This window comes from Salvia splendens, chromosome 7 (genome assembly GCF_004379255.2).
Source record: "Salvia splendens isolate huo1 chromosome 7, SspV2, whole genome shotgun sequence".
NCBI lineage: Eukaryota > Viridiplantae > Streptophyta > Magnoliopsida > Lamiales > Lamiaceae > Salvia > Salvia splendens.
In genome coordinates, this window is record NC_056038.1 from 5901232 (window position 1) to 5915225 (window position 13994).

The following is a 13994-nucleotide window of genomic DNA, read 5'->3' on the forward strand; positions in this document are numbered from 1 at the left end:
AAGTTTGGTATCCCGGAAGATCTCGTTATTCCGCCGTGGCAGTGTTTAGTCCTCGTTTCATTGTCGGAGTCTTCACAGCCGTGCACACACTTCACCCAATCATTTCTACCAATTTCACTCAAATTTATGTAGAGACGTTTGGATTGCCTCCCCTCCATCACGTCTTCAGAGATAAATTTTGAAGGATCGGAGCTAGGGCTTCCTTGACTCTTCCCGCAGAATGAAGATTCAAAATGCGAATTGTTGAGGATTTGGAGCTCCGATCTTGTTGTAAAACTTGGAAATTTTAGGGTTTTAAGGTAGAAATGGACGTGGATGCGGCGATGCCTACGGAGCCCGATCACGAGCCCGCCACGGCTAATGGTGGGGACCACCCGACCGAATCCGATTCCTCGTCGTCTCATCAGCTGCAAAGTAGTAACAGTGATGATGTTAATGATAGCACTAGTAGTGGTGGTGGCGGAGGCGCCGGGGTGCGCTGTGCCCCAACCTATACTGTGGTGTCCGCTGTTATGGACAAGAAGGAGGATGGTCCTGGGCCGCGATGTGGCCATACGCTGACTGCGGTACCTGCCGTTGGGGAGGAGGGGAGTCCCGGATATATAGGCCCCAGACTTATTCTTTTCGGAGGAGCCACTGCACTTGAAGGGAATTCTGGCGCATCAGGAACTCCCTCGTCAGCCGGAAGTGCAGGGATTCGTATGTGTTGTTTAATTTCGTGATGTTTCCGATGATTTCCGATTGCACATTTTAAAGGGATTTACCAAGTTAGAGATGCTTAACTGTATGTCTAATTTGTTCTTGAATATGCTGACAGATGATATCTATCATTTCCGATGATTGATGTTGAAAGGATTATCTAGTAGATTTGGAGTACTAGTGTGAATTCATTTGTTTATTGAGGATTTTATGACAAGAACTAGAAGTGGAGATTTAAAATTTTGTAGGTTTTCTGTATTTTTTCTGAGAACATGTAGGTTGTCTGTGTTGGTAAAACATTATCCATGTTTTTGTTGTGACAATGAAAGACACAAAGTTCTGTCATTACCTGTAAATTGGTTCTGCTGTAATTCTTGAATTCAAATATGTCAATGATAATGAAGCTCTGCTTTGTAGGGTTGGCTGGTGCCACTGCTGATATACACTGTTATGATGTTTTGACAAATAAATGGTCTCGGTAAGTCTAATTAACTAATAATATCATGTTCTCTACTCTTCATTTCTGACAGTTTTGTGCATGTTTTCTGTTATTTTGAACTTTTTGTTAAAGGTTGTAGCTTGATTCTTTACAGAATTACTCCAATTGGAGAACCACCCACACCTAGGGCAGCTCACGTGGCAACTACTGTAGGTACCATGGTTGTTATCCAGGTGTGTGAAAAGTTGCCGTGTTTTAAAAGTAGCCTCACTTTTATTCTATTATGCAGCATACATTCTCACTTTGTTATTATTTTCCTTACAGGGTGGGATTGGTCCAGCAGGTTTATCCGCAGAAGATCTTCATGTTCTGGACCTTACGCAACAACGGCCGAGATGGCATAGGTTAGTGTTTGCTACAACTGAAGTAATGCACATATATCTGTATTTACAACTAATTCACACATTTCTTTTTTTAATAAGAAAATTATATTATTCGCTCCAATTCCTTTTCAATTATTAATCACCCGAACTTTCCTTAGGGTTGTGGTTCAAGGTCCTGGGCCGGGGCCTCGCTATGGCCATGTCATGGCTTTGGTTGGTCAAAGATATCTTATGGCAATTGGTGGAAATGATGGTTAGCATTCTGGTTTCTTCCTTCACTAATTTGTTATTTCTGTCAGAAAATAATCGGTGCGTGTTTCTCAGGTAAACGACCTTTGGCTGATGTATGGGCTCTGGACACTGCTGCAAAGCCTTATGAATGGCGGAAACTGGAACCAGAGGGTGAAGGTCCACCACCTTGCATGTGAGTTTGTAACTTCTGATCCCCTTATTTCCCAATTTCTAGTGGAACTATGGTCTTCTAGTGGTTTGACTTTCCATTGGGTTCAAATTGAAAACATTTTATTTGTATCCTCTTGTGTGCCGCGTATGGAACTCACTCCTGTCTAAACTGACTTATCAAAAATACCTTTTCTTGCATCTCCAATTGTCCAGGTATGCAACTGCAAGTGCACGCTCTGATGGTCTTCTTCTGCTTTGTGGTGGGAGGGACGCGAATAGTGTGGTTAGTTTGGCGACCAAAATGTTTGCTTAATTTTCCTGTTATGCTCTATTCTTCGCATGGCTGCTTTAATCATAATATCATTTGTATTTTCCACTGAAATGATGTACCTGTATGATATCTGGTTGCTTTTCATAGTCTCATCACTACACTTTTCTACGAGATGTCTAAAATTTTGGATTTGGTGTCTATGATGAAACAGAGTTGTTACTTTTGTCATGATTACATGCTGCCAAGTTCATATTTCTCTGCCCAATGTAGGGCAAGGAACCTGTATTACAGTAAAAGTGATGGTAGCTGTCTTTCAGAATTAATTTCATATTCTGTTGATGTTTTATCTTCTTTACTGAAATCACATTGAAAAACTGAACGCAACGTGTCCGCAGATGTCTGCTATTGATGTTTTAGATTCCTTACTCTTGTAAGTTAGTTTCATCTTGTGAAGTATAATTGTTCTGTAAATAATCTTTACATTAGAATCTGCAGATGTGTCTTCGACTGTGGTTGGTGGCTTATCATCTCTTTGTTATAGGATAAAACTTTGTGGGTCAATTTATTGAGAGTAGATTTGTAGGCCAAACTTACTGTAATCCTTGATTAGTACATACTGTAGAGGGTTCCTACTACATGTATAGTCTGTTATTGTACTGCCTAACATATTTGTGTTAGAGCTGCCCATGACTATGTAATTTGGGGGAGGGCTAGAAGTTCTTGTTATCTCCTCATTGATGCATGAGCAAGTGTAATAATATTCCTGAAACCAATTTGGCTATTAATAGAAAATACATTGCAGCCTCTTTCTAGTGCATATGGGCTTGCCAAACATAGAGATGGTCGTTGGGAATGGGCCATTGCTCCTGGTGTTTCTCCATCTCCAAGATATCAACATGCAGCTGTAAGTTCTCTATTGTGCCTTTATATGTTATATCACTTGATTTTGCTTTAAGTTGCATAAACCAAAGGTTATTGTCCTTCATCCTCTCAGTTGACAAACTTATAGCTGCATTCTTTTAACTAGGTTTTTGTTAATGCACGCCTTCATGTATCTGGTGGGGCTCTTGGCGGTGGTCGGATGGTAGAGGACTCATCAAGTGTGGCTGGTACTTATTTATAAAGATTGCTATTAAGACGTCTCCCCGTCTACCTAAAATTGAGGGGTTGTTTGGTTTCATTCAGTTCCAAGTTTTAGTTCTAAGCACTTCCACTACAGGTTGTAAAGTTGTATTGGGTATAGCAGTAGTATTAATCAAGTGTGACAGTTGTAATGTTCTTTAGAGTTTATAGGTTAAAATTGAAATATGTGGTTGATTGTATATGTTGGGATTCGCACACACAAGGCTTTCACACACTCAAGAAGATCACACACACACTCACTGTTGTATGAGATCACACAATGCAGAAACACACACACTCACACTTTGAGTATTGAAGATGATAATCTTGGAGAGAAACTGGAAAACTCTTTATTGATAAAACTCCTAAACTACATACACGGTTTATGAGCTATTTAAAGCTCTACAAACAAGTAGCAACTGCTACTAACTAACAACAACAAGAATCAAGAAAACAAGAAGAATAACCGCTACATCTCAGCTAACTAACTGCTGCTCCAACGGCTAGTTCGGCTAGGTTGCTTCTTCCTTCTCGGCTCAAGACCGAACTCCCTTCTCGGCTCAAGACCGAACTCCCTTCTCGGCTCAAGACCGAACTCCCTTCTCGGCTCACAACCGAACTCTTCTTCTCGGCTAGTTCCAGCTCAAAGCCGAGCTTACCGAACTCTGCCTTCTTCTTCCAACTGAAATGAGCACTCCATTATTACAATTCTCCACCTGAGGGCTCATCTCAGTTCTTGCACAAACATTGATCAACTTCTTGCAATGATCAAACTTGTCTCTACCTAGAGACTTTGTTAGCATGTCAGCCGGATTGTGCAAGGTGTTAATCTTAATCACCTTCACTCTCCCCTTTTCAATCTCATCCCTAATAAAATGCAACTTTATGTCTATGTGCTTGCTCCTTTCATGAAAACCCGGATGTTTAGCCAAGCACATAGCTGAGCTGCTGTCACAATGAATCACCATTGTCTTTTGGTCAAAACCAAAATCAGAAATCACTCCCTGAATCCAAAAGCTCTCCTGTACAGCTGCAGTGAGAGCTATATACTCTGATTCTGTTGTTGAGAGAGCAACAACACTTTGCAAACCTGATTTCCAGCTGATTACAGTTCCAAACATGGTGAAAAGATAACCTGTTTGGGACTTTCTGTTGTCCAGGTTTGCAGCATAGTCTGCATCACAATAGCCCTGCACAACCTCCTCAGATTCACCTTCCCAGCCATTGAAGACAATTCCCCAGCCACTGGTTGTCTTCATGTACCTCAATATCCACTTAAGAGCATTCCAATGCTCCTTCCCCGGGTCAGCCATGTATCTGCTAGTCACTGAGATAGCATGTGCCAGATCTGGTCTGGTACAGATCATAGTATACATAACACTTCCAACCACACTAGCATAAGGAATAGACTCCATCTCCTCAGCCTCTTGCTTAGATTTAGGGGCCTGCTCCTTTGAAAGCTTAAAACTCTGGGACAGAGGAGTTGATGCAGCTTTTGCATTTTCCATTTTGAATCTCTGCAAAACTTTCTCAATATAGTCAGTTTGAAGCATCCACAGCTTCTTGCAGCCTCTGTCTCTCTGAATGTGTATGCCTAGGATCTTCCTTGACTCTCCTAGATCCTTCATTTCAAAGCTAGACTTCAAATCCTCCTTGACTTGCTGAATTTCTGTCATAGAAGGTCCTGCAAGTAGCATATCATCCACATAGAGCAATAGATAGGCAATAGGTGTTTTGCCCTTCCTCTTGATGTAGATGCAATCATCAAACTCTGATCTAATGAAGCCAATCTTCTTCATTTGTGCATCAAACTTCTTGTTCCACTGTCTAGGACTTTGCTTAAGACCATAAAGACTCTTTTGTAGCAAGCACACCTTGCTTTCTTCACCACTCTTCACATAGCCCTCTGGCTGATCCATGAAGATAGTCTCCTCTAGGTCTCCATTTAGGAAGGCAGTCTTCACATCAAGCTGCTGCAATTCCCAATCTAGCTGATTCACCACAGCCAACAAAATCCTAATAGAAGTGTGCTTAACAACCGGAGCAAACACCTCATTGAAGTCAACTCCTTCTTGCTGTGTAAATCCCCTTGCCACCAGCCTTGCTTTGAACCTGATTCTGTCTTTATCAGTGGTCTCTACCTTCTTTTTAAACAACCACTTGCAACTGATCAGCTTCCTCTCCTTTCCATCTGTATTCAGCTTGGATTTGTCCACCAAAATCCAGGTTTTGTTCTTGAGTAAAGACTCTATTTCTTCATTCATGGCCTCTATCCACCTCTCTCTGTCCTTGCTTCTCATGGCCTCTTTATAGGTGAGAGGATCAGCAATATCAATATTCTCAGCAGCACACAGTGCATAATAGACCATATCTGCAAATTTCTCAGGGGGCTTTGCATTTCTCCTTCCCCTATCTCTTGCAATCTGGTACTCTCTGGTAGGATCTGCTGTAGGCTCATCATTTCTTCTACCTTGAGCTGGAGCACCATCACCCTCTGGATCAGGTTCATTTTCTGAGTCAGTGACTCCACCTGCTCCTAGGCCAACTCCCATAGGCTCCACCTTGAAGAAATCACTCTCAACTTCACTGGAGTCACTGGAATCCAGCTTATCTTTCAAGTAGGGCATCTGATCCTTCAAGAACACCACATCCCTACTCACCACCACCTTCTGCCTACCAGGCTCAATACACCAGAGCCTATACCCCTTAACACCCCTCTGATATCCCAGCAAGATACATTTCAGAGCCCTAGCTTCAAGCTTACTTTGCCTAGCATGAGCATAGGCTGCACACCCAAACACCTTGTATTTTGAGTAGTCACTATGAGCTCCATACCACATGTAATCAGGAGTTTCAGATTTCAGGGCAGTAGATGGGCATTTATTGATGAGATAGGCTGCTGTATACACTGCCTCTCCCCAGAACCTGCTGCTCAAACCAGAACCAAGAAGCAGGCACCTCACCCTCTCTAGGATAGTCCTATTCATCCTCTCCACAACACCATTTTGCTGGGGATTACCAGGAACAGTACGGTGCCTCTTCATACCCTTCTCTTTGCAAAATATATCAAATTCAGCAGACAAGAATTCCAAGCCATTGTCAGTTCTTAAACATTTAACACTCCTTCCTTTCTCTAGCTCCACCTCCTTACACCATATCTTGAACTTAGTGAGTGTTTCAGATTTTTCCTTAAGAATATATACCCACAACTTCCTTGTATAGTCATCAATGATAGCTAGATAATACTTTCCTCCACCAATTGAACACACCGGTGAAGGCCCCCAAAGATCACTATGTATGTAGTCTAAAGGGGCTGCAGAAGAGTGAATACCTGTAGGATAGGGTGCCTTCTTTGCTTTTCCAAGTATACACTGCTCACAGGGGTCCATCTTGTTGAAATCTCCAGAGATCAGGCCCTTCTTGATGAGTTCTTTCAAGCTTCCTTCTGCTGGATGGCCCAGCCTCTTGTGCCATAGCATTAGGGAATCATCTGACACAACATTGCTTTCTCCATCAACAGCCTTAGCCTTCAAATAATAGAGAATATGCTCTCTGTCAGCCTCCATCATCACTGCATCTCCAGATTTCACAAACAATTTGCCTTGACTCATTAATATAGTGAACCCCTTCTGCTCCAGCATTCCCAATGAGATGAGGTTCCTCTTCACTTCTGGAATATACCTCACCCCAGTCAGGATCTTCACAGAGCCATCTTGTAGGCTTAGCTTCACCTTCCCTATCCCTTTTATCTGACAAGTATGATTATTTCCAAGAACAACCGTACCCGATGCTTCTTGAAGATCATGAAACCAGCTTCTATTGGGGCACATATGGAAGCTGCACCCCGAGTCCATTATCCACCTGTGACTGACCCCACTGTCACTAATATTCATAAGTTGAGCCGGGGGATCAGCACTCTCCACACAATCAGATTGGTTGTGTCCCTCAGAGGCCATCTTTCTCTTCCATGCATGACAATCTTTCTTCAAATGTCCAGGTTTCTTGCACCAATAGCAAGTTCTGGTTTCCTTCTGAACATCAGAACTTGAGGGTTTAGGGCCCTCAAACTTCTTCTTGAAGTTCTGCTTCTTGAACTTCTTCACATTCAAGGCCTCTGCAGCTTGAACATTGGAGCTTGCAGAGCCTCTGTTGGCTGTCTTCTGGAGTTCTTTGGCCATCAAGGCTGAATAGACTTCTGCATAGGTGATAGGTTTATCTCTTCCATAGATAATTGCATCACTTAACTGGTCATACGAGCTAGGCAAGGCATTCAATGTGAGAATGGCCTTATCCTCATCTGAAATCTTGACATCAACAGATCCCAGGTCATCAATGATCTTGTTGAACTCCTCTAGCTGCTCAATGATGGACCTATCTCCAGAAAAACTATAGGCATACAGCCTCTTCTTGAGATACAGCCGGTTAGCCAAGGATTTGGCCAAGTAAACTTCATCCAACTTGTCCAAGATCTCCACCGCAGTCTTGGCTTCTTGAACATCCCTCAAGACCTTATCTCCAAGGCACAGAATCACTGCAGAATGTGCCTTGAGCTGCATCTCCTCCATCTTTGCCTGAGCTTTATCATCAAGCACTGGAGCCTTTCCTTTCTCCTCTGGTTTTGCAAGAACTGCGGCCAAGCCTTGTTGAATCAAAACCGCCTTCATCTTCATCTTCCACAGGCTATGAACTTTTCTGCATCAAGCCTTGCTGCCATCTCTGAAACCGTTTGATCCTCTGCAAATCAGCTTCAATATCCCTTCCCACAGACGGCGCCACTTGTTGGGATTCGCACACACAAGGCTTTCACACACTCAAGAAGATCACACACACACTCACTGTTGTATGAGATCACACAATGCAGAAACACACACACTCACACTTTGAGTATTGAAGATGATAATCTTGGAGAGAAACTGGAAAACTCTTTATTGATAAAACTCCTAAACTACATACACGGTTTATGAGCTATTTAAAGCTCTACAAACAAGTAGCAACTGCTACTAACTAACAACAACAAGAATCAAGAAAACAAGAAGAATAACCGCTACATCTCAGCTAACTAACTGCTGCTCCAACGGCTAGTTCGGCTAGGTTGCTTCTTCCTTCTCGGCTCAAGACCGAACTCCCTTCTCGGCTCAAGACCGAACTCCCTTCTCGGCTCACAACCGAACTCCCTTCTCGGCTAGTTCCAGCTCAAAGCCGAGCTTCCTTCTTCTGCCTTCTTCTTCTCGGCTAGTTCCAGCTCAAAGCCGAGCTTACCGAACTCTGCCTTCTTCTTCCAACTGAAATGAGCACTCCATTATTACAGTATATTCATTTGTTGGTGTGCCCACTTCAAAATTTATGGTTAATCTGACACGAAAAATATTTAAATGGTTGTAAAACAATGAAACAGGATTATGTTGATGTTTCAGGCTTGAAAAAAAGGTTTGTGATACACGAGTATTAACACAACTGAAAATTGAAAGAGGTGGTTCCAAAAGAAACATTAGTTGTTCTGAAAGAGGCGATGAAGTTAATATTTGAAGCAAACCTTTTATACTTACCTTTCTGTGTAGTTTTGGATACTGCTGCTGGAGTCTGGTGTGATACAAAGTCAGTGGTTACTAGTCCAAGGACTGGAAGATACAGTGCTGATGCTGCTGGTGGGGATGCAGCAGTTGAATTGACGAGGCGGTGTAGGCATGCTGCTTCTGCTGTTGGTGATTTGATTTTCATCTATGGTGGTTTGCGTGGTGGTAAGAAAAGATACCTTTAGCAAAGAAATGATATACACTGTTTAATTGACATACTGACTTTTAAAATTTTATTCTAACTGTGATATTATACTATAAATAAATTTTATTAATATTTTATCACCGTAAGGCATCAAAATATGTTAATCTAATTATCGAGGAAGCTAACATATTTCGAGTTGGAATTGAATATTAAACTGAGTCTGAAATGGCTTCTATATCTTCTCACTGGTAGTTCTCACTGGTAGTTGATATGCTCACTATCATTAGTATGTTGCTATGCTGTCAAGTTGTATGATGCTTGTGTTGGACACAAATTTACAAGATCATTGTTGATTTCATATACTTGGATCTTTGTCACTGTTGGTTGTGAAATTTTATGTTAAGCTGCTTCTTTATTGCAGTCTTGGGAATTTTATTTGCCTCCTTTGCTCTTACAGTTAAGTGGGCCCTAGATCATGAACTTGTTCTGGAATAAATTATTGTATAATCTTTCAGTTTGCATGTCAATTATTTATCAAAAGTCGTGAAGCTATATGTGGATACCTAGTTGTTTAAAACAAATATGTCCTGGATTACGCCTTTAACTCTTTTTGTGACATTGGACTGGAACAGTTTGCATTGAACCAGAATGTTGTACATTCTTTTTCAGGTGTTTTTGTGCATACTGATCTACATTCCTTTTTGTGTTTCGTTTTAGTTTTGGACGTTTGGTACAGTTAGTAGATGCATGATGTAGCTCATTAGACAAAATTGGCAACATTTTTCTGCTTGTTTGGTAATAATGGCAGTCCATACTAATAGTTGTAATATGTGTTACCACAGGGGTGCTGCTAGATGACTTGCTTGTTGCTGAAGATCTTGCTGCTGCAGAGACAACTAGTGTAGCTTCTCATGCTGCTGCAGCAGCAGCTCCATCCAATATGCAGCAGGGGAGGTTACAAGGTAGATATGGGTTTACTGAGGACAGAAATGGGGAACCTGTGCCTGATGTTGCTGCAGATGGTGCAATTGTGGTTGGAAATCCTGTTGCCCCCCCTGTAAATGGTGATATCTATACGGATATAAGCACAGAAAATGCAATGCTCCAAGGTTCCCGGTAAGTATATGGACTGCTTTTTGTCATCCTTCAAGTTCTGTTACTAACTATGATATTCCTGGACAGAAGATCTAGCAAAGGTGTTGAGTACTTAGTTGAGGCAGCAGCAGCAGAAGCTGAGGCCATCACTGCTGCACTAGCAGCTGCCAAAGCTCGACAAGTTAATGGAGAAGTTGAGTTGCCAGATAGAGATCGTGGAGCTGAGGCTACCCCCAGTGGGAAGCAAATATCCTCTCTGATCAAGCCTGATTCCATGTCAAATAATTTAGTTCCACCTGGAGTTAGGCTTCATCACCGAGCAGTAAGTACTGTTATAACAAAATCTGTCTTTAGACTACGTTGAGTTATTTTACTGCCTAAGGTGGTTTTCTCTGTTTTTAAGTACCTGCTATTGATAATTCTCAGGTGGTTGTAGCTGCAGAGACTGGTGGTGCTTTGGGTGGTATGGTCAGACAGCTTTCAATTGATCAGTTTGAAAATGAAGGCAGGTGTGTCAGTTATGGAACTCCAGAAAGTGCAACAGCAGCGAGAAAACTTTTGGATCGGCAAATGTCAATTAACAGTGTACCAAAGAAGGTATATTTTCCATAACGCAGTAAAAATATGCTCTGGTGTATGCTATCTGGCTGATATAAGGAATATACATGGGATGAGTTTTGATGTTAATACAGTGGTTATAGTGTAACCAAGTGTAACAAAAAAAAAACAAATGTAACTGCATTAGTGACAACATATTTCTTGAACTGTCAAGGTTAACAAGATAAACTAGATATTTGCATTTTTTGATTCCTAATAGTTTCCCCTAAGATTTGCTCACTAAGTTGTTTAGTTATATAGCCTGACATTTTACTTGTTTAATTAACCTGAGATCATGGTAGTTTTATCATATATTCTATTTTGATAGAAAAAGTTTTTTAAAGTTGAAGTCTATTGGACCAGGTGATTGCTCATCTTTTGAAACCTCGTGGCTGGAAACCTCCAGTTCGTAGACAATTTTTCTTGGATTGCAATGAGATTGCAGATCTTTGTGATAGTGCTGAAAGGATATTTGCAAGTGAACCTAGTGTACTGCAGCTGAAGGCCCCTATTAAAATATTCGGTGATTTACATGGCCAATTTGGGGATCTGATGCGACTTTTCGATGAGTACGGATCACCTTCGACTGCTGGAGACATAGCGTATGATCTTATACTCTATAATTTTATTATTCTGCTTGAGTATCCTGACTAATTTCTGGTCTTTCAACATGTACTTGCATATCCTGTAAATATGCCTCTTCGATTTGGTACCATTATCATCAGTGTTGACACTCTTCACCAATGCACAACATCTGCTGCATGTACATTCCCTTTGAGTTAATATAAAGATTCCATTTACATTCGAGAGGGGAACCTGCACTCTCTCTCTCTCTCTCTCTCTCTCACACACACACAGAACGCATATATGTGTGTATATATAATGCAGCAACATTGGTTTTTTGCACTAAATGCATAAATTCATGGCATATGCACACTAAACACGTCACTTGCAAATCTTCCATCTGTGTAACTTTTGTACCATCTGATACTAAGTTGCTGACTATGTAAAGTCTATTATCAGATATATCGACTATCTGTTTTTGGGAGATTATGTTGATCGTGGCCAACATAGTTTGGAAACTATAACTCTTCTCTTGGCAATGAAGGTACTGGTCAATTTGTCAACTTTCAATTCATCCAGTACATATTGACAAACTGCCTTCACAAATATATAGGTTGAGCATCCCAATCAAATACACTTAATTCGTGGCAATCATGAAGCTGCAGATATCAATGCACTGTTTGGCTTTAGGATCGAGTGCATTGAGCGTATGGTAAATCACAGAACTTCAGATACTTGTTTCTTTACATGGGATAAATCCATGGGACTTCTAATGGTTTTCTTGAACAGGGTGAGAGAGACGGAATATGGGCATGGCACCGGATAAACAGACTGTTCAACTGGCTTCCTCTGGCTGCTCTGATCGAGAAAAAGATCATTTGTATGCATGGTGGTATTGGGAGATCGATAAACCATGTAGAACAGATTGAGAATATTCAACGTCCAATTGCAATGGAAGCGGGATCTATAGTTCTTATGGACTTGTTATGGTTAGTGCATTGCGTGTGCTTGTAATTTTTAATGATTATTATAATTTCTTAATTTGTAGCACTGATGTGGATGTTTCCTTGTAGGTCTGATCCCACTGAAAATGACAGTGTAGAAGGGCTGCGGCCAAATGCTAGAGGTCCTGGGTTGGTAACCTTTGGGGTGCGTTTCCTGCAACAGTTGACTCTCTATCTCTCTCTCTCTCTCTGGATACACACACTTGTATATATCTGTGGACTTTGAAAAATACTTTTGAAGAGACATATCTCAACTGAAAATGGTTTTAAGTGCTTCAGTAGGACTTCTCTTTGTATATCTAATCAAATTCAAACAACAGTTGCAAGAGCCATCAACTTCATTACCTTGAGATCCCCATGAGTCATTTCGATTTATCACATGTAATTATCTTGAACAAGATGAGTTGATTAAAGTGTTTGCAAGTTAACTCTAATAGCTCCTCATATTCTTTCTGTTTGTGAAGATCTTCTTAAATCCCCATGTATTCAATTTTTTTACGTTAAGGTGTTTTGTTATCTAGTATAGAAAGGAACAGTGTTCATCATGGGATCCCAGTTGTTTTATTGCTAATAAAAGTTCCCTTTTCCAGCCTGATCGTGTTATGGAATTTTGCAATAACAATGATCTCCAGTTAATTGTTCGAGCACATGAGTGCGTGATGGATGGATTTGAAAGATTTGCGCAGGGGCACTTGATCACACTCTTTTCAGCAACGAACTACTGTGGTATGTTCTGACGTACTGCAAGCGTTATGGCCAATCTTATTTCCTCTCTGCAGTTTTTATATTTTGGGGGTTATAATATTATTGGTTTTCAAATGTCTGTAGGTACTGCAAATAATGCCGGTGCTATCTTGGTCTTGGGGAGAGATTTGGTGGTTGTACCTAAACTAATTCATCCTTTGCCGCCTCCGGTTTCATCACCTGAAACTTCTCCCGAACGCCAGATAGAAGACACATGGATGCAGGTACGATACTTAAATTATCATGCATACATTCTTAATCTGCAACATGTCGTTGAAAGCATCATATGCAACGAGATTGATCATCTCTCCCTTTGGAATCAGGAGCTGAATGCCAACAGACCACCGACACCCACCAGAGGCCGCCCTCAAGTTGCTAACGATCGAGGTTCTCTCGCTTGGATTTAGGTTCCACTTGCAGAATGTTTTCATACTCTTCTTCTAAGCTCATGCTAACACCTGGGATTTTCAGTGGCTTGTCCATAGCATGATACCTTAATGGAGAACTCTCTCACGAGCTTCCAGAATCTTCCACATTTCGAGGACTTCACGAGATGACTGGAGAAGTCGGACCGCACTTGGCCATGATGCAGGCGAATCGGGTCTCCAGAACGACCTTCTCTGGCATGCAAAGTCGAGTGGTAGAGTTCACTGCGATAGCTGCTCAGTCTCGTTACTCGTTAGCTCTATTATTTTTGGCCGATGTAGATGTATTGTCTTTTTTCGTCATTGGTGATATATGAGATGTCGTCTTCATGTATAATAGATGGTGCTTGCGCTTGCCTTGTATAATTCTTATTTTTAATCACTACTGTGTATCAAATAGAAATATATCCCCTTTTTTGACTGACATTTGGCTTTCAGACCTATCAAATGGAAATGGAGCTTCTTAGCCCTTTACTTCCTCGTTTCCTATATCGAATTATGCAAGCTTACTTATATAATACTACTACTAAC

General features: G+C 41.2%; 1 protein-coding gene across 3 annotated transcripts; it reads left to right on the forward strand.

Annotated features, from left to right (window-relative positions):
* LOC121741118 (serine/threonine-protein phosphatase BSL3-like) lies at nt 1-13937 on the forward strand. Of its 3 annotated transcripts, XM_042133816.1 has the most exons (22): nt 1-699; nt 1117-1177; nt 1293-1371; nt 1463-1542; nt 1680-1774; nt 1846-1945; nt 2137-2206; nt 2997-3098; nt 3222-3303; nt 8875-9054; nt 9877-10150; nt 10217-10451; nt 10556-10726; nt 11090-11328; nt 11750-11834; nt 11904-12002; nt 12080-12279; nt 12364-12439; nt 12885-13020; nt 13123-13262; nt 13362-13425; nt 13510-13937. In XM_042133816.1, the coding sequence occupies exons 1-22, from the start codon at nt 306-308 to the stop codon at nt 13521-13523; spliced, it is 2976 nt and encodes a 991-aa protein (XP_041989750.1). In that variant the 5' UTR covers nt 1-305; the 3' UTR covers nt 13524-13937. The 3 variants fall into 3 exon arrangements, with proteins under 3 accessions (XP_041989750.1, XP_041989748.1, XP_041989749.1); XM_042133814.1 differs by having other exon boundaries at nt 13362-13937; XM_042133815.1 differs by having other exon boundaries at nt 10220-10451; nt 13362-13937.
* The last annotated feature ends 57 nt before the right edge of the window (nt 13938-13994 follow it).